Source organism: Vicia villosa, linkage group LG5, assembly GCF_029867415.1.
Source record: "Vicia villosa cultivar HV-30 ecotype Madison, WI linkage group LG5, Vvil1.0, whole genome shotgun sequence".
Lineage (NCBI taxonomy): Eukaryota > Viridiplantae > Streptophyta > Magnoliopsida > Fabales > Fabaceae > Vicia > Vicia villosa.
In genome coordinates this window covers 143497582-143519474 of record NC_081184.1, presented here as the reverse complement: position 1 = coordinate 143519474, position 21893 = coordinate 143497582, and the positions used below count along the sequence as shown (strand labels likewise).

The following is a 21893-nucleotide window of genomic DNA, read 5'->3' as shown; positions in this document are numbered from 1 at the left end:
ATAATTGATGAATTTAGAAATTATTTAATCCATAGATTGGATTCATAATTGTTTAATCCATCCAATTTTTACCCCTACATAAAATAAAACTATATATATTCCGTGCAACTGAAAAATTCGTAATCAATCAATCTTAATCATATTATGAGCATACAACTCATATTGTATGAACGGGTAGCGTGTGTTCATATCAATTATATGGTCTAGAATGATCAGCCAAATGAACCATGCATCGATCAATCTAGAAAGAAACAAAAAACCACACATATATATGATCACAAGACACTGAAAATAAGCTGTGCTTATCCATTGCTGCCAACACCACTACGCTAAATCTAAACATCAAATCTTCCTAACTCCCACATTCAGTGGTTCCTGTTTCCTTTCACACATGTAACACAAATCTTCAATCATTAACACTTTGAAGTTTGAACTTCAGCTAGCCATTTGCTCTTCTGTTGATCATTCACTTTACTCAAAAAGCATAGAAAAGGAAACCCCAATGCGGTGTTTTATTCTCACAATTTTGCTTTAGTTATCAACAAGATACATATCAAAGAAGGAGCAAGAGGAATTGATTCCTAAATCATACACACAATAATACAATAATATAAAATAATTTACAGATAAAGAGTCCCTTTTCAAGTGGAAAACAAACTATCAACTATTTATTACAATCAAATTTACTTTAACTTTTCTTAACAATCTTTTTAGTCCAAAGAATCACTTAATGTTACCGACGATTAATCTCATAATCTAGAACCAGACCAATCACATGTTACATGAATTATGCAAACAGAATCTCTGAATTCAAATGTTCCAAATTTGTTCCATGCTTAATGAGATGCTACAAAACTAGAATATGGCCCATATTTGGACCATATTTCTTACAAGATTCGTCTATACCATTCAATTGTGCCAAACTAGACCAAACCATAGTTCTCCAGTACATAACTGACACAACAGCTTTCATAGTAAAATTCAACCACAGAATAACTTTGAACAATTTCAACTTGATATAATTCAGTTTATAAATAAATACTTCATTTGATGAGTACTTAATATATGTTCTATAACAAAAAACAAATTAACTCATTTTTTAGTATATTTTGTTTTCAGTTGTGGAATAAAAGTATTAATACTTTTAACCTTTTTCTTTTCTTTTTTTTCACATTTCAATCACTTTCATCTTTATGATCTTATTTCTTTTATTCCTAGACTGTATAAGCTTCACTTTTTCAAAACAAAATCCACTATAAATACCTTCAATTCTCTTCCTAAATGATATGTACCAATAACAACATCTCTTAGCTTACTCGGTGTTAAAACTATCTTTTCATCAAAAATGCCTGGAAACACAACAAAAACTAGCCTAACTCACCATCAATCTTTCGACATCGAATGTTCCATAGATGACGTAGTTTCTCAACCAGATAGTGCCTCTAAATGCTACGATGATGATGGTCGTCTCAAACGAACTGGTATTAGATTCATTCGAGCTAGTTTCACTTTTACATAATCAATGTATTTGTTTTTATGTGACATGATGAGTTGAAATGATGTATATGCAGGAAGTGTTTGGACTGCAAGTTCACATATAATAACAGCTGTGATAGGCTCTGGAGTGTTGTCTTTAGCTTGGGCCGTAGCTCAGCTAGGTTGGATTGCTGGTCCTGCTGTTATGATACTATTCTCTTTGGTTACTGTCTATACTTCTTCGTTTCTCGCTGATTGCTATCGCGCTGGTGACCTCAACTCCGGCAAGAGAAACTATACTTACATGGACGCGGTTCGGTCCATTCTGGGTGGAGTAAACGTTACGTTTTGTGGGATTTTTCAGTACCTGAATCTATTTGGAATTGTAATAGGATACACCATTGCTGCTTCTATTAGCATGACGTGAGTTCAAATTTAGATCTTCATGATTTTTATTATTTTATCTTTTCTGGTGTGAACTATAATTTTGAGCATCAACTTTTAACAGCGCAATCAAAAGGTCGAACTGTTTCCATCAATCCGATGATAAAAATCCATGTCACATGTCAAGCAACAACTTCATGATCATTTTCGGAGTAATGGAAATTTTCCTATCTCAAATTCCAGATTTTGATCAAATATGGTGGCTCTCATCGGTTGCTGCTGTCATGTCTTTTACATATTCCATAATTGGTCTTGCTCTTGGAATTGTCAAAGTTGCAGGTAATATATTAGATGAGATCCTTTGTTTCATAGTATATGATTTTCCTTCTTGTTATATAGATTGATAACAGTATATGTTGATTCATGAACAGAAAATGGTACTATCATGGGTAGCCTCACAGGAATCAGCATTGGAGTTGTTTCAGAAACTGAAAAGATATGGAAGACTTCTCAAGCTCTTGGTGACATAGCTTTTGCATATTCATACGCTGTGGTTCTCATCGAAATTCAGGTACAATTTAAGAAATGAATTAGAACAAGAAAGTTCAACCTGTTAAACCTTGAATTGGCCTTTATGGCGGTTCAGTTGTTCGGTTATTTTGACAGTTCTATTGCGGTTTAAGAAGATTTAACCATGACTTATATCAATCTAATATTCTTAATGCAGGACACATTGAAATCTCCACCATCCGAGGCAAAATCAATGAAGAAAGCAACAAAGATAAGTATTGCAGTGACCACAACATTTTACATGCTTTGTGGCTGCATGGGATATGCTGCGTTTGGAGATGCAGCACCGGGGAATCTTCTAACTGGTTTTGGTTTCTACAATCCCTTTTGGCTAGTAGACATAGCAAATGCAGCTATAGTAGTTCATCTAGTTGGAGCATACCAAGTTTTTTCCCAACCAATCTTTGCTTTTGTGGAGAAATCCGCAACACAAAGATGGTCCAACATTAACAAAGAATTCAGAATTGCAATTCCTGGTCTTCCATCTTACAACTTGAACTTATTTAGATTGGTTTGGAGGACAATGTTTGTTATCTTAACTACGGTCATATCAATGTTGCTTCCATTTTTCAATGACATGGTTGGAGTTATAGGTGCATTGGGATTTTGGCCTCTAACTGTTTATTTTCCTGTGGAGATGTATATCTCACAGAAGAAAATACCAAAATGGAGTAACAGATGGATTTGCTTACAAATATTTAGTGTGGCTTGCCTAGTAATATCAGTTGTTGCTGCTGTTGGATCAATCGCTGGTGTCTTGAATGATCTAAAGAAATACAAACCATTTCAATCAAACTATTAAGCTTCAATTTCGTGAGGTGTATGTAAGAAACTACTGCATTGGCAGTGATGTATTGAATATGATGCCTATGGTTTTGGTTTGTGTATGATGCCTATTGAATATGATGCCTATCTTTTTACTCAATTGAATTGTTATGATCCATTATCTTGTTCAATCATTTATTTGAACGAATGGAGTACCAATTTACTATATATGCAGTCCTAGTTCGTTATGTAGAGAATAACTTCGGTCAGAGTTACACGAACTAGCCTCCCTAATGTTGTTATTTTTTTAACTATCTCCCTAGTGTTCTTAAATACTGGATAATACATTTTTTTTATTTAACAAAACAAATAAATACTCCAGTTCAGTTCCAACTCAATTATGTAAACAAGTCAAATAAAAACGATAAATTTTTTAATCTATAAAATTGACAATTTGATTTTAATCCTTTACAGAGAGGAAGACATTCTGTTATATAATTTTGTAAATATTTTTTTAGGGGCTAAACTTTAATAATTAAAAGTAGGGTTAATATTTATTTTCACCCCTGTCATATGGGGTTGGTTTGAAAAACCCCCTCTGCCAAAAAAAAAAAAAGAAATAAAAGAATTCCCCTAACATTTGAAGATTTTCTCGTTTTAAACCTGGTAAAATATTTGTTTTTAAAATCAACCTTGCCATTTGAAGATTCGTTCATTTTGAACCCTATAATCTTGTAGATTATGCCATTTTAAACCCTCTGGAATATGACGGGCAAGGTTGGTTTTATAAAAAAAAAATTTACAGGGTTCAAAATGATAGAGTCCTTCAAGTGGCAAGGTTGGTTTCAAAAATAAAAATTTTAGAAAGTTTAAAACGAGAGAATCTTCAAATGTTAGGAAAATTCTTGCAACTTTTTTTTTGGCAGAGGTTTTTCGAACCTCCATATGGCAGAGATGAAAATAAGTATTAACCCTTAAAAGTATATTTAATCCAAAAAGGCCTGAAGATAACATGTTAAACTTAAAATATAGTTCACCACTAAATTTGTCTTACTTTTTTTTAGAGGTTTTGACCTCTAATTATAATAGATTTTAACCAACAGATTTGACCTTCCTCTGGCTTATACTAGATTTAGTAACAAATAGTAACAATTACAAATTCCATTAGTGGCAGAAAAAATTTACAATCAAAGTTAAAGATTATTTTTTAAATTCTTTTGTATTATGATAGTGATATATGTATATTATCAGTGTTAAATATCCCAAAATAGTGCACCACTCAATGACAAACAATTTTTGTACAGGCACCATACCAAAATAGTGGAACAAAAACCACTGAATATTTTAGCAGTATTGTCAATCACGGATCTAGGAAAAGGAGGTTAGCTAAAACTCAAAAATGCTATAGTGCACCACAATTTTAAGCAGTATTTGACAACAATTGGTAGTATATATCAATAACAGTTTGTTCAAATCCCTCTATTTGACAGCACTAACTTTAATAATTAAAATACAGAAACTTGAGAACAAATATTCATGTATAATTCTCAGTTTTTGATGTAAATCCACAAGATGGTATATATTCAGGACATCGTGCTATATATCACGAGTACAAGAGATGGGCATCCCAGTACCACATCATGGCGGGCCCTCTCTTGAACCAAAATTAAGAGAATAAAAAGAAAAGGGATCGCTTGTCGGCTTGTGAGCCCTCTCACTAGACAAGGATAATGAATAATAAAATTGATAGCACAAAAAGATATTTTACATCAACAAAACATGCTACATTCATAAAACATGTATAGAAACACAACAGCCCCTGGGAAGAACATCAATGACAACCAAGAAAACCAGGCAGAGAAGCAATATGTTGCCAACAACGCATCATAACTTCAATCAAAACAATTATGCAATTTTGGGAGGCAGCAGAAATAGGGTTGTGGTCTCCTCTGAACAGAACTTCCAACGAATTAATTACCTTGAAGTATATAAATTCATCGACAATTAGAAGAGCTCCTCAGAATTGAATTTGTTCCACGCTTCCTGTTATGAATTATCAAGCTTTCAGAAAATAATGAAAGGAGAGTATTGGCAATATATTATATTATACTAGAGTCTCAACAAAAATTCACCCGGGAAATTACATTAAATATTTTAGCTGGTTGGTTTAGTCCTTTAGTGCACAAACTGATTTGTGTGATTAACAAGAACTACAATCTTATTTTTCAACCAGCATTACTCAATTAAACCATGTCCCGTGAAAATTAAATCCAGATACTCCATCTTAGAATATGTTTGGTTTTGATTTAATTTTCTAGACCTCAATTTCTCTTTTCATGTCTTCAAAGTTAAAGTATAAAAACAGTGAAAACAAATTTTCATTGTTTCCTAAGCAAAGCTTTGAGAAAAAGGAATTAAAGCGCCAAACAAGGCTGCATTATTGTAATTTTTATAATTAAAAATGAAAAGAGAAAATGTTTTCTAAAACCAAACAAGTGGGAAGATTCTAAGCTGTAAGAAAAAGATGGATGAAGATAAAGAAACATGTGAATCCTAACAAATAGAGTGTAAATGCCCCTAATTTTAAGAATCAAAGTGAAACCAAGCAACAAATAAACTGATAATCTGCAAAGGCAGCAGCACATCATAGTAAACCCCACCCAACCCAACTACTAATTTGGGATAAAACTGTACAGTAAACAAAATAGTTAATGAAAACCCTGCCTTGACAAGTAGAGAATTTGGCCATCAAATACTATATAGAAAGAAACAACATAGAATAATAATGGTAGCATAATCTAGATTCAGAAACCCATTGATTCCCACTACCATAAGAAAATTATAAATTTCTTAATTAAGCAGATAAGATGGACAGAAATACCTTGAGTAGGTCAAACACCTTCTCCGCAATATATTTCTGCTGAAGAGTGGCACCTTTCTGCTGCACTTTATCAGGATGAATGCACAAAGTAGCTTTCCTATAAGCTTTTTTAACAGCAGCGGCTGTAATCAAATCAGTTAAACCAACCGGCTGCCAACCACATTCAGGCCACAGCACCTGATCATCATTCATGAAGGAAACAAATTAATATAATTGACATATTCTCCAATCAAAAAAATAGTTCACACAAATTCTGTAACAATAACAGTAACACCTATATTACACAAAACTAAGGAGCTGATGTGGCTCAATCAAACACCAATGCATGAACCTTTCAGAGTGCATAAAGACGACTATCTGCATGGTCCATGAAGATTACTGTCCACCAGTGTTATCAAATTGCGGCCCCATGGCAGCTATGGCGGATTTTTCCGCTATAACTATGCCGCAAAGCGGTCGGTATCGCGGGATTTTGGCTCTCCGCCATGGACCTCCATCCGCCATCGACAACACCACTGTCCACCACTGGACCACTTGTAATATGTTTCGGATATATTTCTATTTGATCCAAAGGTTAAGATCTGTCTGGTAGCATGGATGTTGAGAATTTATGTTAATTGTGCCTTTGGTCCTTTTGTTTCCCCTAAAACCTTCATCCTAAGGATTGAAACCCTGAACAGAGAGTGTGTCAAAAGGTCGCCAGTGGTGGAGCATGAGGAACCAATTGAAGCATGCAAAAAGGGAACCTTGACCGGGGGCAGCTAGATCTTCCTCAGGCAACATGAAGGTCCCGACATTGGTTCCAGGTACAACAGAGATTCTGACACCGGTTCCAGGTACAACAGAGATTCTGACACCTCCAAAACCAATGTGGGTGTGAGCACACCAGCTAGGGCCCACCAAAAGAATCCCCTCAATACTACTGTCTTCAATTCCCATTCAACAATGAAAAGTGAAAACTCTCCGGATGAAAATTCTCAATTCGGCAATCCAAACAAAAAATGGAAATCTTTCTAGCAATTACTAATTATTCTTTTACTTTTTTCTTTTCCGGCTGGCAAATGACAAAAAACTCCAGGATGATGGGACTTCCATTATCGCTTTTCTACCTCTCACAGGTTGGCATGATGAGGGAAAAGGAGATATGATAGATTCACCCTTCACACACCAATTCAATTTAGGGAGTGCACCTCGTTGTCTACTTGCAGTATTTAACTCTTAAATACCATACCAAGCAAATGTAAGTATATTATATAAGGACCGAACAGAATTTCCTATATTGAGAAACCTATTCAAGGCATTAAACTCGGTTGTCCATCAGTGGACCATATGTTTTATGGCCCACAATAGAATCCACGGTATTAAAATTGGGGAAACAAGTTGCTTTGGCTCTCGCCTTCCCCTGAAGTGACTGTGACTGAATTATATCATAAGGATGTGGTCTTCTGCTAACTAACATCTGATCAGAAATTGCAGCAATGGATGATATCCTTAGAGTAGGATATAGAAATATTAGTTGCATCTTTACTAAACAGAGCGACTCAAAGTTCCAAATCTATACCAGTAGAGCAGTTTTAAAGTGAGCACAGCCACTCATTTCTAGCCCTAGAAGGTGAATTATTGATGGCCAGACAAGACACGTGAAAAAATATGTCCAATAATTCAAGAACACCAATGATTCATGCCTACATACTGCCATGCATGCACTATACAGATCTGGAATAGAAAACATTAAGATATTATTCAGTTCTCTTACTAAATACATACATATTGTAAGGTGGAGAGCAAAGCTCGTAAGTTCCCATCTTTTCCTGCAGACCACCGCTTAATTTCAAAATCCAGGGTTTCACCAATCCTCTGAAATCAATGCATAGATAAAATTAGATAAAAAGAACAAAACCATATTACAATAAAAACTGATTTTTTATTGGACGCTTCCCCAAAACAGTTTTTGGCTAGATCAAGGATGAATGAAGGGATAGGTACTGTAAATTTAGTTATTGCAGGTATACAAACAGAAACCCCTCACCCATAAATATAAAAGAAAAACAACACTACTTACACTTCTCTCAGCTTGCTCTCTTTGACTTTGCAAGTCCCGCTGATTCTTCTCAGCCAATGCTTTTGCCTGGTACACAATATCATGGTCATAACATAAAAAGTTGGTTCAAAAAATTGTATTTTTCACCCGTTCTTTATATCAACTATCAAGAAACATACCACACGCTCCTGAGACCTCTGGTGGCGTTCCAACCTAGCTCTTCGTCTTTCTTCAGTTTCCCCTTCAACTTCTTGAAACTCTCCAGATGACGGAGCAGCTTAAACCATAAAACAGAAGGAAAAACGAGCCACAGGTTAGTGATTGGAATTGAATTGAACTTAGGAAACTGTAGTACAATATAGTATTCCACTCCTACGCTCAGTTTTTCCTCCCAAGAATTGCTAACCTTCTCATGCCCTCCACAGTTACCTATTTCCCCAATATACTATCCATTTAAATATTTCTCCCCTCCACCTTAATAATGGGGGCCTATTATTAAGAGTAGGCCTAACAGTAAGCAACAATAAAAACATAGATGTTAGAAATGTATATATTTGTTGTGTGTTTATTTTCCTTTACTCTTTCTGTAATACTAACATTCAGCTCTCCGCTCTTTAGATTTTTCTTCTCCTTCTCTAATTTAGCATTGAGAGTCTTAATAAAAGCAAACCATTATTGCATCAATAAGTAACACATTGAAAATGCAAACCTACCTCCAAAAATTGATGTTAGATCATCAACAATATTAGTCGACGATGATGCTTTCTTCATATTTGAAGATACACTTGTAGATTTCCTTGTTGCATCGGACTGAAATTGGGTTTCAAATACCGACTCCTGAAAACACACAGCTTTAGAAACTTAACAACCAAGTTTTGAACAGAATCATAGAGCAAATGTGGTTGTCAACCTTCCTTTGATTTTAGTTTAATTTAAATAAAATAAATAATTTTAAATTTTTAAATAACGACATAATACTTGGTTGCCATTTTATCAAAATAAGTTTTGCTTTATTTTGAGTAGTAAAGGTACCTATAAGTATAACCACCCTCTAACTATAATTTCTAGCTTTTCAAGATTATTGTTCAAATGGGAAGACACCAAATGCCAAAGCCAAGTTAGGCCATTATATTTGAATATAGAACTACACATTTAAAGAAGAAAAAGAAAAGGAAAGAAGAGATCCTCACTGTAGAATTAGTCCTAGGAGGCCTTGGAGCACTGTTGGGTCTTGCACCCATACCAAAGAAGGATTCAAGATCATTTTCATTCTTCTGTTGGTTCATCCTTGCAGAAGCTGCAGCCCTCTCTCTGGCCTCGGCAGCAGCCCTTTCTGCAGCACGTTCAGCTTTAACTCGTGCTTCAGCTTCAGCCCTTGCAGCTGTAGCTCTTTCCCGTGCTTCTCTCTCCTTTGCCTCTGCAGCAGCCTTTTCAGCTCTTAACTTGGCTTCTGCAGCAGCCCTTTCACGGGCTTCAGCATGTGCCCTTTGCACAGCAGCTCTTTCAGCACGCTCTCGAGCTTCAGCATTAGCTTTCCCAACAGCAGCCCTCTCAGCTCTCTGGCGTGCTTCAGTGGCCGCTCTTTCACGAGCTTCTCTTGTAGCTCTTTCTACGGCCTGTCTAGCCTTATCTCTCTCCTCCCTTTCCTTCATTAATCTTCTTTGCTCCTTTTCCTCTCTCTCCTTTTGCTGCCGCTCACGTTCTAACCTTTCTTGTTTTTCTCTCTCCTCTAGTACAGCTCTGTCATCTTTTTCCGATTGCACAGTTTCTTTGCTTTTAGCAGCCTTTGTATACTCTCTCTCCCTGACTTCCTTCGCGTGCCTAAATTTAGCCTCAGCCTTATCCATTGCTTCCTTCATGGCTGCAGCAGCCGTGTTCCTCTCCCACTCATCGTCAGGAAGACCATTTCCACTCTCAACATCATTACTATGACTACTGCCCATGGCAAAATCATCAAGTTCATCAAACTGAGATGTTGGTGATACTGCTGCAGCAGCTGGAGCAGACTTAGGACCATGGGAGGATCGGGTGGAACCCGGGAAAGAAGAAAATTCATCAGCCTTCTTTCTAGTATTAGTAGAAGCCGGGGACCCTGTTCCTGACTTGCGAATATGCACTGGTCGTGGAGGAGGAGGTCTTGAAGGTGGCGGAGCAGCGGTTGGTTGCGTAAAAAGAGGAATCTCTGACACTGTCAGCCACACGTCCTCATAAGATTCCAAGTTTTCTTCATACTTTGGAGACATGTTATTTGGAGGGGAAGTAGACCTTTGGCCAGCTGGTTTATTAGAATCAGATGAAAATGTAGGCATGTAAAATGGGGGCTGCAGAAAATCCGGATCACTTTCAACGGGAGTGTCTTTTGGTGAGTGCCTATCCGGACTCGTCTCAGACAACTTATCAGTAGGCTCTTTATCTCTAGTCCAACTTGTGTTTGTGTTCAACCCTTGAGAACTGTTAGTCTTACTGCTATTTTTCTCAGATGAGAATGCTGGAACAGATCTTCCGAGCCCATCAAAAGGGTCAATATCTTCATATACTCTTCCATTTGAAGTTGATGAACTACTATTTTTTGTGCTTCTAGAACTACTAAATTTACCAATTTCTTCCAAAGGGTCGGTATAGTTGCCAGTGGATGAATGCATTGGAGGTGAAGTTGATTCAAATACTTTGAAAGGGTCTTCTGTTGCAGTGGATGTCGTTTTAGATACGCTTGCAGTTGGTTCCGAGGACAAACCAATATCAGGAGCATGCCTGTTATTAACAACATGTAAAAATGATTATGACACATCAAACAATGACGAAATTAACAATACTTGTGAATCGCTCATCAAAGATAACACGGAAAGTATCAAGATATTTATTTGATTCATCTACGGGTGAGTGAGTGTGTACTATAGCGGGAAAATAGTGTTGTTGTTTAATCATGTGGGGTTGGGCTTGGATTCCTCCTCTCTGTATTCATATTCTCCTGTTTCCTGACTACCCAAATGAATAATGAGGCATCCCCAAACGTAAGAGTTTAAATCTCTAGCTCTTAATGGATGAAGCATCCATAACCACAAGACAAAAAATATATTTATTTCTTCACGGTAACCCTTATATACATCAGGAACCAATACAAATGAAGATTCATCATAGAAAGGGAAACACACAAGAAATGAAAGATAGACAAATGATAGTAGATGACAGAATAAATATGAAGCAATAAAACATGGCAGGAGGGGGTCCTTTCTGAAAGCATTTGGTTAGGGGGAAAGTCCAAGTCCCAATACCTGAATTGCCATACAGGTTTTCATTCAATAAACATTATTTGTCTTTATATTCATAGTAACTAGAACCTACTCCTTGAACTTTGTTCAATTGTCAACACTACAGAAATATATAACCAAAGTTAATAAACCTTATCTTTCAACTCTGCTATGGCCACTTAAAAATCTAACGTTAGATTATCTCAGGCTGATATCACACGAACAATAACTTATAGCTTATGATTGTAATTACAAAACGCAAGGATATCCAAATGTGTTTCAAAGACTCAATCAATGCAAGATTTATAGACATATTCCAAACCAACAAAACACCACCACCTCCAAGTCAGCCCTATAGACATATTCCATAATAGCTCCATTAATATCCAAAAAAAGTAAGATCAATTTTAGACAAGCAAAATTGACAATGGTATATTGGGGGAAAATGCATATACTAGAAAGATGCTGCGACTACCGAGTAATGGCATTATATCAAAAGAATTTCAGTTACCAAAACAACACAACAGAGTGTTATATATACCTGTCACTAGACGGTGGTCTACTTCTTCCAAATCCAGGTAGTAAATCATCAAAATCAGAACCACCTTTATCATCTTTCTCCGAACCCTTCCTACCGGAACCCTTTGATTCCTTACCAAATCCACCGAGAAGGTCATCAAATGCACCATCACTTTCCGATTTCGGTGACGCAAAAACATTATCAAAAGTAACCTTCCCCGTGCTCTTCAACCCAGGCACACCGTCAAAAACATCATCATCGTACACCGGTTTATCATAAACCGGCGGCGGAGAAGAATTCCCCGACTTAGATGCGAAATCACCGCCGGATCCCGTAAACATGGAGTCCAAATCGAACGGTGCATCGGCTCCACGAGGCTTGGATCCGGTAGAGGCGAACAGATCGTCGAAACTGCCGGCGTCGCGCGTGTGACGGGCGGTTGAGGATCCGAATCTGGAATCGGATGCACGAGCGGATCGCGATCCGAAATCGAAGTTGAGAGAAGTTGAATTGGGATTGTTGGAAGATCCTTTAGATGAAGGAGCCATTGGAGCGGATTTACCTTGCGGTTTGAGACCGAAATCGGGAGCCAAAAGGCCATCGAAATCGTTCATGGTAAGGGATTTTGCGATGAAATCGGAGAATTGAAATGAAAAATTGAAATGAAATGAAGAAGGTGGAGGAGGAGGGATCAGGTGTGTGAGAGTAGATAGAGCATTCGGTGAGGGTGAGGTGATGATAGAAGGAAATGGAATCTGTTCAGGTTAGGCCTTTGATTCCCCTCCTTCCTTTCTTTTTGTCTTCTTGGAGAATTTGCTAAATCAAACTTGTTCAAATTCTTTCTCTTTTTATTTTATTTTTTTAATTAAAACAGTTGTTCAAATTCTTCTATTTGGCAATATTCAATCATATGAAGATATTCATTGCAACATCATTATTAGATGTTTGATAAGCCAACTTGCAAGGGCAAAATTTTACCCTTTCTTTCCTTTGGCTTTTTCCTTCCCCTTTCCCTTTTGCTTTTTCTTCTAGTAGTAGATTCATTTCTAGTTTTTTTTACTAGAGATTTATTTTTTTGTTAATTATATTCTCTAGTTTTTTAACTTGTTAATAATAGAATATAATTACTATTTTTTATTAAAAAAATAGGAGATTTAAAATTTTACTTTAATCATACTTATTAAATTTTTGTAAATTTTTATAAATTTAACTTTTACAATAAACACATTTAAAATATTATTTATGAAAAATTATGATGCATCACAAATAGGGGTGGGAAAAGACTGGGCCAATCTAGGTTTTGCTAAGCCTGAGTCTGGCCTGTTAAAATACTTTAAGCCTAAGTCTGATCTGTAGCCTATCATAGGCTTACCTTTAGATCCAAGCCTAGCTTTTTTGAAGGTCTGATTGGCCTGAAAACCTACTTAAAAGCCTATTTCATTTAAACATTTGTAAATAAGTAATTTAATTAGTTTTTAAATAGACTAACAAATTAAAATATCAATGAGACTAAATATTTATTTGCATTGACCTATTCGAGTATACCTAGTAGCATACGTTTTGTGATACTATTTGTTTGAGAGAACTTATGAAAACAAGATATCACATTGTTCATAAGATTTTTTTAGCTTATTCCCATAATTGCTTGAAGATAACTAAGCTTTATTTTTATTTTTATGTTTTAATTAAAAGTACACAATTTAATATAATTTTTTTATATTTATTTAAATAGGCCGGCCTGATATGTTTAAAAAGTTTTTTATATGGTTTGTGGCTTAGTTTTTTTAACTAAATAGACTTATAAAAAAGCCTAGGCTTTTTTTAGTAAAAAAAAAAAATTGGCTTGTCCTTAACCTGTGTAAGTTAGGCCGTAGGCTCCTGTTAGTCGGCCTGGCCTATTCCCACTCCTAATAACAACTAATCTCTTAACGTTATTATCATTTTTAGGTTTTTTTAAGATTAATTTTGGATCAAAACTTATGTAATTATTATTCACTTTGCTAATATAATATTATAGATAAAATATTTTCACAATATTTATATATGAAGTATCGGTTTATGGGTGGCAATTGAGGCAATTATATTGAATTACATTTTTTTAAAACAAAAATTTAAATATTTAATGTAATTGATATTATTAATTTTATTAATATTTATTATTTTATATCAGTTTTATGAAGTTTACTCATTAATTAATTTATTAGTTTACTACAAATTTGTCAATTTTATGAATGTATTTTAGATTTATTTGTGTATTATTAAATGTTATAAAAGAATAATTAGATTTAAAAACATTTTATTTTGTTATTGTTACTTTTAAAGGTCTCATTGTTACAATATTCTTACTTTTTGTGAGAATTTTTTTCCTTAAATTTAGTTTTGTTTATCTTTCTACTTCTTAAGTTTCCTCTTCTTCATCAGTGCACCTTCCATTTTCTTCATTACTAAAGTTAATAGATTAATAAAAGATTCAAATGCAAGTCATCACAAGTACTTTACCATTTCTTTAATGGTCTCTTGTCTAGGAATTATAGTTTTTTTCCAAAGTTCGGATCCAAATAGTATAAAATCTGGTCTTTGACAAAGACAACCATCAGAAACCAATTACTAACACAATCTTCAATTAGTAGATAAATCTAACAAAATTAAAGTATGTTAGGGTAAAAATGTCAAATGGTTTCACAATATAATTAAGATAAATTCAATACATTATTATACCAAACTCATATATGTTCTAGATTCATAAAATGGGAAATCCAGTTATTTGCATAATCACTAATTAGGTCTTCAATTGTTGTACCATAATTTATGTATCTCTGTCAAACATATAAAAATAATTATTTAGAAAAAACTAGTTTTCTCACCACAAAAAAACATATACATGTTAAATTACAGTAAGTAACAAATACTTACCACAAACAGGAAGTAACTATATAGATGGCAATGCAACTTTCCTCTCAATCAAAATTGTTTTAAGAGAATCGGTGAAAACACAAAGGGCGCAAAAATCCTGAAACAAATCATCAAGCTTTTCCCCAAGAGTAACACCAAGTGGTCTGCTTAAAATCGCCAAACCAAATACAAAAGCTCTGAAAACATAATGTGTTCCAATAGAATTGGTGATGAAACTAAAATCATGACACCAACTAAAATAAGATATATGTAGAGTTCAATGATTTAGGTTTCACTTACAATAATTCAATTGAAACAAAGATAAACTATAACGATCCAATTTATCTCTTCTTTATTCTTGATTGATCTTGTCTGCAACAAGCTCCTCAGCCACACTACTACAAAATATACCTTTGGTAACATCATATTACTACAACCATTTTGTCAACCATAGTAATATCTCATTTCTACGCGCTTGATTTTTTTTAAATTTAATTATAAGACTTTTCATCACGGTTTATAATAACAACAGTGGTGATAGATTAAGGATTACAAACTTTGAATCCCAACATCAACATTTTTCCATTTTTTTTCTATAAAAAGTGTGTCCCTTAACTTATATTCGCATCTAAAAAGTGAAAAACAATTAATTGCAATTGTTTTTATCAACCGTTATTATATGTGTCGTATTTCATTACGGTTGGTATTTGCAACTGTGGTGAAATTCGTTCTTGCAAAATTAAAATATAAGATGTTTTATTTATTTCCTTCATACACATGCCCTAGCGAACCAAACGACAGCGATAGTAGAATCTTCATCTTCTCCATTTAAGATGGTACATCTTCATTCATTTGGAGCGTCCAATCTTCACCCTCTTTATTCATTTATTGGGACAAAAATTATTTCTTAGTCTATTCCTCCTTTTTGAAGTACGGTATATTACTTCCTTAAAGATTCTGAATGACCCTATCAAATATTGAACATGCTGGTGGTTGACATCCTCATATGTCTACTCGCCTAGATTGGTGGACCAATTTCTTTACAAAGTCTTGGTATCTAGTGACTAAGAGTCGTGGCAGACTCATATACCAGTATACTACCTTAACGTAGCGTCCCTGAAGGTGCTGGAGAGGAGCTTGTATTTTTGGGAATAGAAGGTTTCAATGATCGCTATTTGCGTGTTAATGGAGGCAACATGCTCATGGTGATCACTTTTTTCATCGAAATTTGCTAGTGAAGGTGGCTTGAAACTCTCAGGTATTGGGCTCCTCTAAATATCGTCAGAGAGAGGTAGGAGGTCAAAAACTTCTGTCTCCATAATGGGATCAGCCTCTTGTTGGCGCTGCTGGAGGTTAAGGACGCTGTCTTCTAGAGTCTGATTATGGAAACGCAGATCCTCCATAGCAGCGCGCATCTCCGTTATGGAGTCATGGATGCCACTGGAGCTGCTTCCGATTGAAGTCGTTGTTATATATTACCATATTGGAAGGGGTTGAAGAGGTGAGCAGTAAGTTGATCGTTAGATAAGAAGGTGGCGCATGTTAGTTTTACCGGGCCCCACGATGGACCCCAACTATACTTGCTATAATAGTACAATGAGGTTAGCCCTATATTCGTATAGCTTTATGTGGTATTTTAAGGGATATCTTACTATTTTTAGGGCTATCTTACGGGAGATGATGAGCTCTATGTATGGCGTCCACGGAGTCTGGGCTTTTAGAACCAAGGATGGATTTGCCCTAACTCCACGACTAGAAAACATGGCCTAGAGGAGATTCAGGTTTTTTAGAATCCATGGAAAGCAGTTATCCTTCCTACACTGAGCTTTAAACGATTGCTATTGGGACACATCATATCCCATGTTTACTGAGTAAATGGACAATGGAAGTTAGCTCATGCGGCCCAAGCCAAAATGGACAGTCTTTCATCTAAACTCGAGCAGCCTCGTTCCCGTATCTCCCTCCTTGTCCAAAGTTGAGGCAATAGGCTTGCATCTCACATTCCTCGACCTTGATTCTTAGTATCCAGTGAAATTATCCCAGTATAAATTATATTATAAACATGTGAAATTTCCAATAAGGCCTTATATTCAATAACGAAGAGAGTATAATAAAGCTAATAAGCATGTGTTATTATCTAACACGGATGCATTGCTTTTTATTTCCGAGAGGGTTCTTTGGGTCATGAAATATTTTGGGTAAATTTGTGTTCAACCAGTACATAGAAAAATGAAAGGTGTTGATAGTTGATAATGTAATCGAGGACTAATGAATAAGTGTTGTAATGAATTGATGAAGAAAGTTTGTTGATACGATGTCATTAGCATAATTGCTGGTACACTTTGGTAAACATGAGATTAAGTGTGTCAGATGAATGGTTTTGTTAAAGTAAAAGATGGAGCAAAATGGAGTTCCATTGAAGATATGACATGGTGACCATCTATGTACAATAACTACTAGTAATATATTGCATGCCCAAAATATTACAAGTCATAGATCACATAAGAAACAATCATAAAAAAGAATACATGCACTGTTATTATGCACATAATCTTCCTTGTGTCTGTTGGTCTCCTACATCATTGTTGGGCTGCCATCAAATGAGACATCATTTTCAGGGACACTGGCATCAAACTTTTCTCCTTTATCAGAAATAGTGCCTTGTGATCCTAAGGCCTGCCAAATCATTTCAAGTTGTGTCACTACATCAACTTATTGATGTTAACAAGAGTTTATACTGTTGAAAAGCTGTTTTTGTGTAAGAATTAATTAATCAAAGATCAAATATCTGCCAAGCCACCAACCATAAGCTCAGAGATAATGTCAAATGACCTTGCCAACTTAACACACATTATCACAACCTTCCATAAGTTACATTATCAAATATTTTTAAATGAAGTACATTTAGTACAATATTATGAACACAAGAAACTTACAGTTTCATTTGGAACAACTGCATATCTCTCCGATAAAGAGGCAAATGCTTTCCCTGCTAAAGGAAAAATGAAACATCCCGATTCATGTAAAACTCAATTCTAAATTAAACTGCCATATAGTATAAATCGGCAATGGATAAAGAAAAGGAACACAAAAAGAACAAATGAGCTTGATCTGAGCACCTGATGATGTATACTTTGACGATTCTATACGCTTTCCATTACATCCATCAGCGCTGAAGGCATCAATAATAATCGGAACGTTCCTGTAAATCAAAGGAGATAACATTCATATTCAAGCCTTGTAATGAATTGTAACAATTATGGTTTCTTGCACATGAAGTTACCGGTCTATGGTGTCACCGTGCCCAAGTTGTCCATTTGTACCTCTTCCCCAAGAATATACATTTGCGAGATTAGTGACAGCAACGGTGTGTCTCCATCCACATGAGATCTGAACTACTTTCTACTAAGCCAAACAAAATTTTGCAGAGATAAAAAAATAGTGGACATGATAAAAGGGTAGAAGGTTCTAGAAGTTTAAAGTACCTGAGCACGAGGAAAGTTAACTAGCATGGGAGAGCAGCAATCAAAATTGTTACCAATTCCAATCTGTCCAAACTAAAATGGAAAAGAGAAACCAGTTCAAATTTACCAAATACATTGCTAAAATTGTTTCAAGTGCATTATTCAAACACATGCAAAAAATTATCATGGAAATAGAAGAAACTATTAACCTTATTCCATCCCCATCCGAAAAGTTGTCCGCTAGATGTGAGTGCCATACTATGCCTCCATCCACCTGATACCTGAAAAAATGCACATAAAGTTTGGTTTCTTATGCTTTCACAATACCAATTCACATCAAATTTGAAGCTCAGACTATAAAGTATAAATAGTTAGAAAGACGAGATATCTAAATGAGACTAATTGTTTCCAACTCTGCATAAATATAAAGGACCACCTGAGAAATGAACTTATCACTCAATGCTTGAACCTTACGAGGCACAAGATGGTCTTCGAAATCTCCGTGTCCAAGCTGACCGTATTTACTCCATCCGTGCGTGTATAATTCACCAGAAGATGAAACTGATATTGTATGCCTCCAGCCACAAGAAACCATGCCTATCTTGACACCCTGCAAAATTGGCATTTATGATAACAAAAGTCCACAATTCTGCCAGGCCATCCCACTCCGTTAGGACTACATTAACAGTCCATGTCCCATTAACTCTTTTTTTCTTAAATTATAATAAACAGTATAAGTTTGAGGACATACAACAATGTTGACTTTCTCAGGGATCAAGCGATCGTTTTTGTCTCCTAGTCCTAAGTTTCCATATCGTCCCCAGCCCCATCCATACAAATCTCCGTCTTCAGTAATTGCCACACTATGTTCAGCACCAGCAGCAACCATTTTGATACGTATTCCCTATAACAAACGAAAAATTCATGTGTCCTAGTTAGAATTCACAGAATAATGGTCATAAACTCATAATAGATAACCAAGATTCAACTCTGAAAAAAGCACCTCAAATGCTAGAACTTTTTGTGGCACAAGAGAGTCCTCTGTAGTACCAAGTCCAAGTTCACCGTTTTGGTTACGCCCCCAACTTTAACCATCACAGAAGAAAAATACAATGAATGACTAAAGCGAGACAATGGCAGACAAGCAAATAAAAGACAGTCCCCACACATAAAAGACAAAATATGTGTAACAACGAACTACAAACCTCAACACCTTGCTTTCCATAGTAACTGCCAAACAATGACAGTCCCCACATGCAATTTGCTTTATCTTTAGACCCTGTAAAGCTCCAATGGGATGAGGTATGAACAAGTCACTATGATCACCATGACCTAATCTTCCAAAATCACCCCTGCAAAAGTATCATATGGAAACTAAGATATCACTCATAAATGCATAGTAGACTCTATGTAGGTTAGTCGCACTTCTAACTGTGACAAAACAAACAGAAACCCTAGCCTGCCTTGCACGCCTTGAGAGACGGCCCTGGCTGTGGTACCATTTTAAAAACAACTTCCAAATGATATTCTAACTATGAAAAAAAATACACTAGCCAAATATAGTTAAGATGAAGGCCAGACCATCCCCAACTATATACATTCTTGCTGGAATCGGAACGCGCCACTGTATAATCAGCTCCACAAGTAACAGATACAATGTCTTGACCATCGAAGGCACTCAGTTTTGTGGGTAAGAGTCGGTCATCAGTATCACCATGGCCTAACTGTCCGTCCTCCCCTCGCCCCCAAGAGCAAACAACATTTCCAGCTATTAAAGAAATCAAAATTCACACAAACATAAAAACCACAACATTAAAGACATTAAAGAGATTAAAGGATCAATGTTTCCACTACCAACTTTTCATTTGACTAAAATAATGAACTGAAAAATCAGTGCTTACAGAGAAGTGCCACAGTGTGGCTGGCACCAGCAGAAATGAGAAGAACATGAGAAGGTGAATCGTTGACTTCACTGATCATCATCACTTCATCCTCCATGATCACCAAATTTTTTGTGTGGGAGAAGTTGACAGATAAACGTGTTTCTTATATTATAGAATAGGAAAGTGGAACAACAATAATTATACAAACAGACAAACTTTATTTGTTTTAGTTCACAAAAGTCTAAAATGGCATACGAGTAGGTGAAATTCAATTACATCATTTCAGAAAACGTTATTCAAAAAACAAAACCCTGCTTTTCGTACCATACTATCATAAATGTGTGACTTTTAAATCAAGATTATTTTTATACAAAATGCAACATAATACTTAACTTAATTTAAAGAATTAGTAGATGAAATGTTAAATGTGTAAGGTTATAAATGAAGTGATTATTGAGTAGGTGTGAAGTTGGTTAGAGAGTAATGAAGGATCCTTGTAAAACATAGTACATGTATACTAAAATGAAATGAATGCTATGAGGACAAAATAAGTGATGGATATTTGAGAATGAAAGAGAATGACAAAGATTTATTAGAGATTGTTGCTGGTGGATCTACGGTAGCCGGTAGGTGATGTACACTTATATCATTATTCTGGACAAGGACTATCGAACTAGGCAGGTTGATAAATGGACGCACATTTTGGCAGTGATTATTAATAAGGTTAGAAACTGATGAGTCTTCTCTTTTGGGATAATTTGAAAAGAAAGAGAGATTGAGGAGCAATATAGAGATATCAAAATAAGGCTTATACTTAATGAATTGAGTTGTGAAAAATTGATGGGGATTTCTTATCCCACCTCTAGGGTTTTTAGGCACTATATGCGCTTCTAAAAATATTTCTCTGTTTTTGGAGATGTATCTTCGGACGCAGATTTTTTACTCAACGTCAAAATTTTCCGGAACTACATTTATGGAATATGTCTTTTGCGTATTTACGGAAGAAAACCAAAAGTAAAATACCAAAAAATCAACATTGCAACGATAAAATCAACATTCATAAAATAAAATCGGTATTACATTGATGATTTCAACAGAAAATTAAATATTATATTTCAATAACCCGGTGGACGCTTGCACATCTCTAGGATTTGCTCGACCGTTCTTCGTACTATCACTACCAACTCGAGCGGGATTTTCTCTTCGAAACCGAAATACGTTTGTCACATCGCCAAAACATCATCTCGGTTCTTAAGCTCAAAGTTGCTGTAAACGACGTTCCTTTTGTTGTCAACTGAAAGTGAACGATACTCGAGCTTCACTACCTTTCGTCTGTCTCCGTAAGGTAAGCGATAGTGGATTTCGTCAATGATATCGTCGAGCGAGGTGTACTCGGTGAGTTTGAACTCCTGCCCTAGTGTTTTGCCATCAGAGTAGGAGACACTTGCGACATACCAACGGATGTTGATATCATATAATTGAGACATTTTTGTTTATGTGAAAGACAACATAAGAAACCCCAAATTTTGGTAATGATGAGTGCCATTCCCATCCGAAAAGATGTGAGTGCCATACTATGCAACGTTCATTTTTTCATAGAAAAGACCATATTCTAGGAAGTAATGATGAAGGATATTTGTGTACATTACCTTAAATTACAGTTTCTTTTGCTCCTTTTTATATTAAAAAACAAGGAAATATTGTTTTGAAGTAGAATACTTGGTTGAGTGCGGAAGGAGGTTTTGGTAGGGTTTAAAGAAGAAATGGCG

General features: G+C 35.6%; 3 protein-coding genes across 5 annotated transcripts; 1 reads left to right on the top strand and 2 right to left on the bottom strand.

Annotated features, from left to right (window-relative positions):
- The first annotated feature begins 1266 nt into the window (after nt 1–1266).
- On the top strand, nt 1267–3533 carry LOC131602901 (amino acid permease 4-like). The gene is made up of 5 exons (XM_058875121.1): nt 1267–1481; nt 1572–1899; nt 1985–2199; nt 2292–2431; nt 2588–3533. The coding sequence occupies exons 1-5, from the start codon at nt 1346–1348 to the stop codon at nt 3230–3232; spliced, it is 1464 nt and encodes a 487-aa protein (XP_058731104.1). The 5' UTR covers nt 1267–1345; the 3' UTR covers nt 3233–3533.
- Nucleotides 3534–4659: 1126 nt separating this feature from the next.
- Nucleotides 4660–12775, bottom strand: LOC131602900 (auxilin-related protein 2-like). The gene is made up of 8 exons (XM_058875120.1): nt 11907–12775; nt 9308–10868; nt 8831–8954; nt 8297–8394; nt 8139–8204; nt 7844–7933; nt 6077–6253; nt 4660–5238 (listed from the first exon to the last, which is right to left on the bottom strand). The coding sequence occupies exons 1-8, from the start codon at nt 12497–12499 to the stop codon at nt 5200–5202; spliced, it is 2748 nt and encodes a 915-aa protein (XP_058731103.1). The 5' UTR covers nt 12500–12775; the 3' UTR covers nt 4660–5199.
- Nucleotides 12776–17173: 4398 nt separating this feature from the next.
- LOC131607638 (ultraviolet-B receptor UVR8-like) lies at nt 17174–20393 on the bottom strand. 3 transcript variants are annotated; one of them, XM_058879614.1, is made up of 12 exons: nt 20143–20393; nt 19823–20009; nt 19447–19593; nt 19245–19326; nt 18993–19145; nt 18678–18851; nt 18451–18522; nt 18263–18334; nt 18061–18167; nt 17897–17979; nt 17714–17769; nt 17174–17453 (listed from the first exon to the last, which is right to left on the bottom strand). In XM_058879614.1, exons 1-12 carry the CDS (start codon nt 20237–20239, stop codon nt 17352–17354), a joined length of 1332 nt encoding a protein of 443 aa, XP_058735597.1. In that variant the 5' UTR covers nt 20240–20393; the 3' UTR covers nt 17174–17351. The 3 variants fall into 3 exon arrangements, with proteins under 3 accessions (XP_058735597.1, XP_058735595.1, XP_058735596.1); XM_058879612.1 differs by having other exon boundaries at nt 18061–18179; nt 20143–20387; XM_058879613.1 differs by having other exon boundaries at nt 17714–17766; nt 18061–18179; nt 20143–20383.
- Between the last annotated feature and the right edge of the window lie 1500 nt (nt 20394–21893).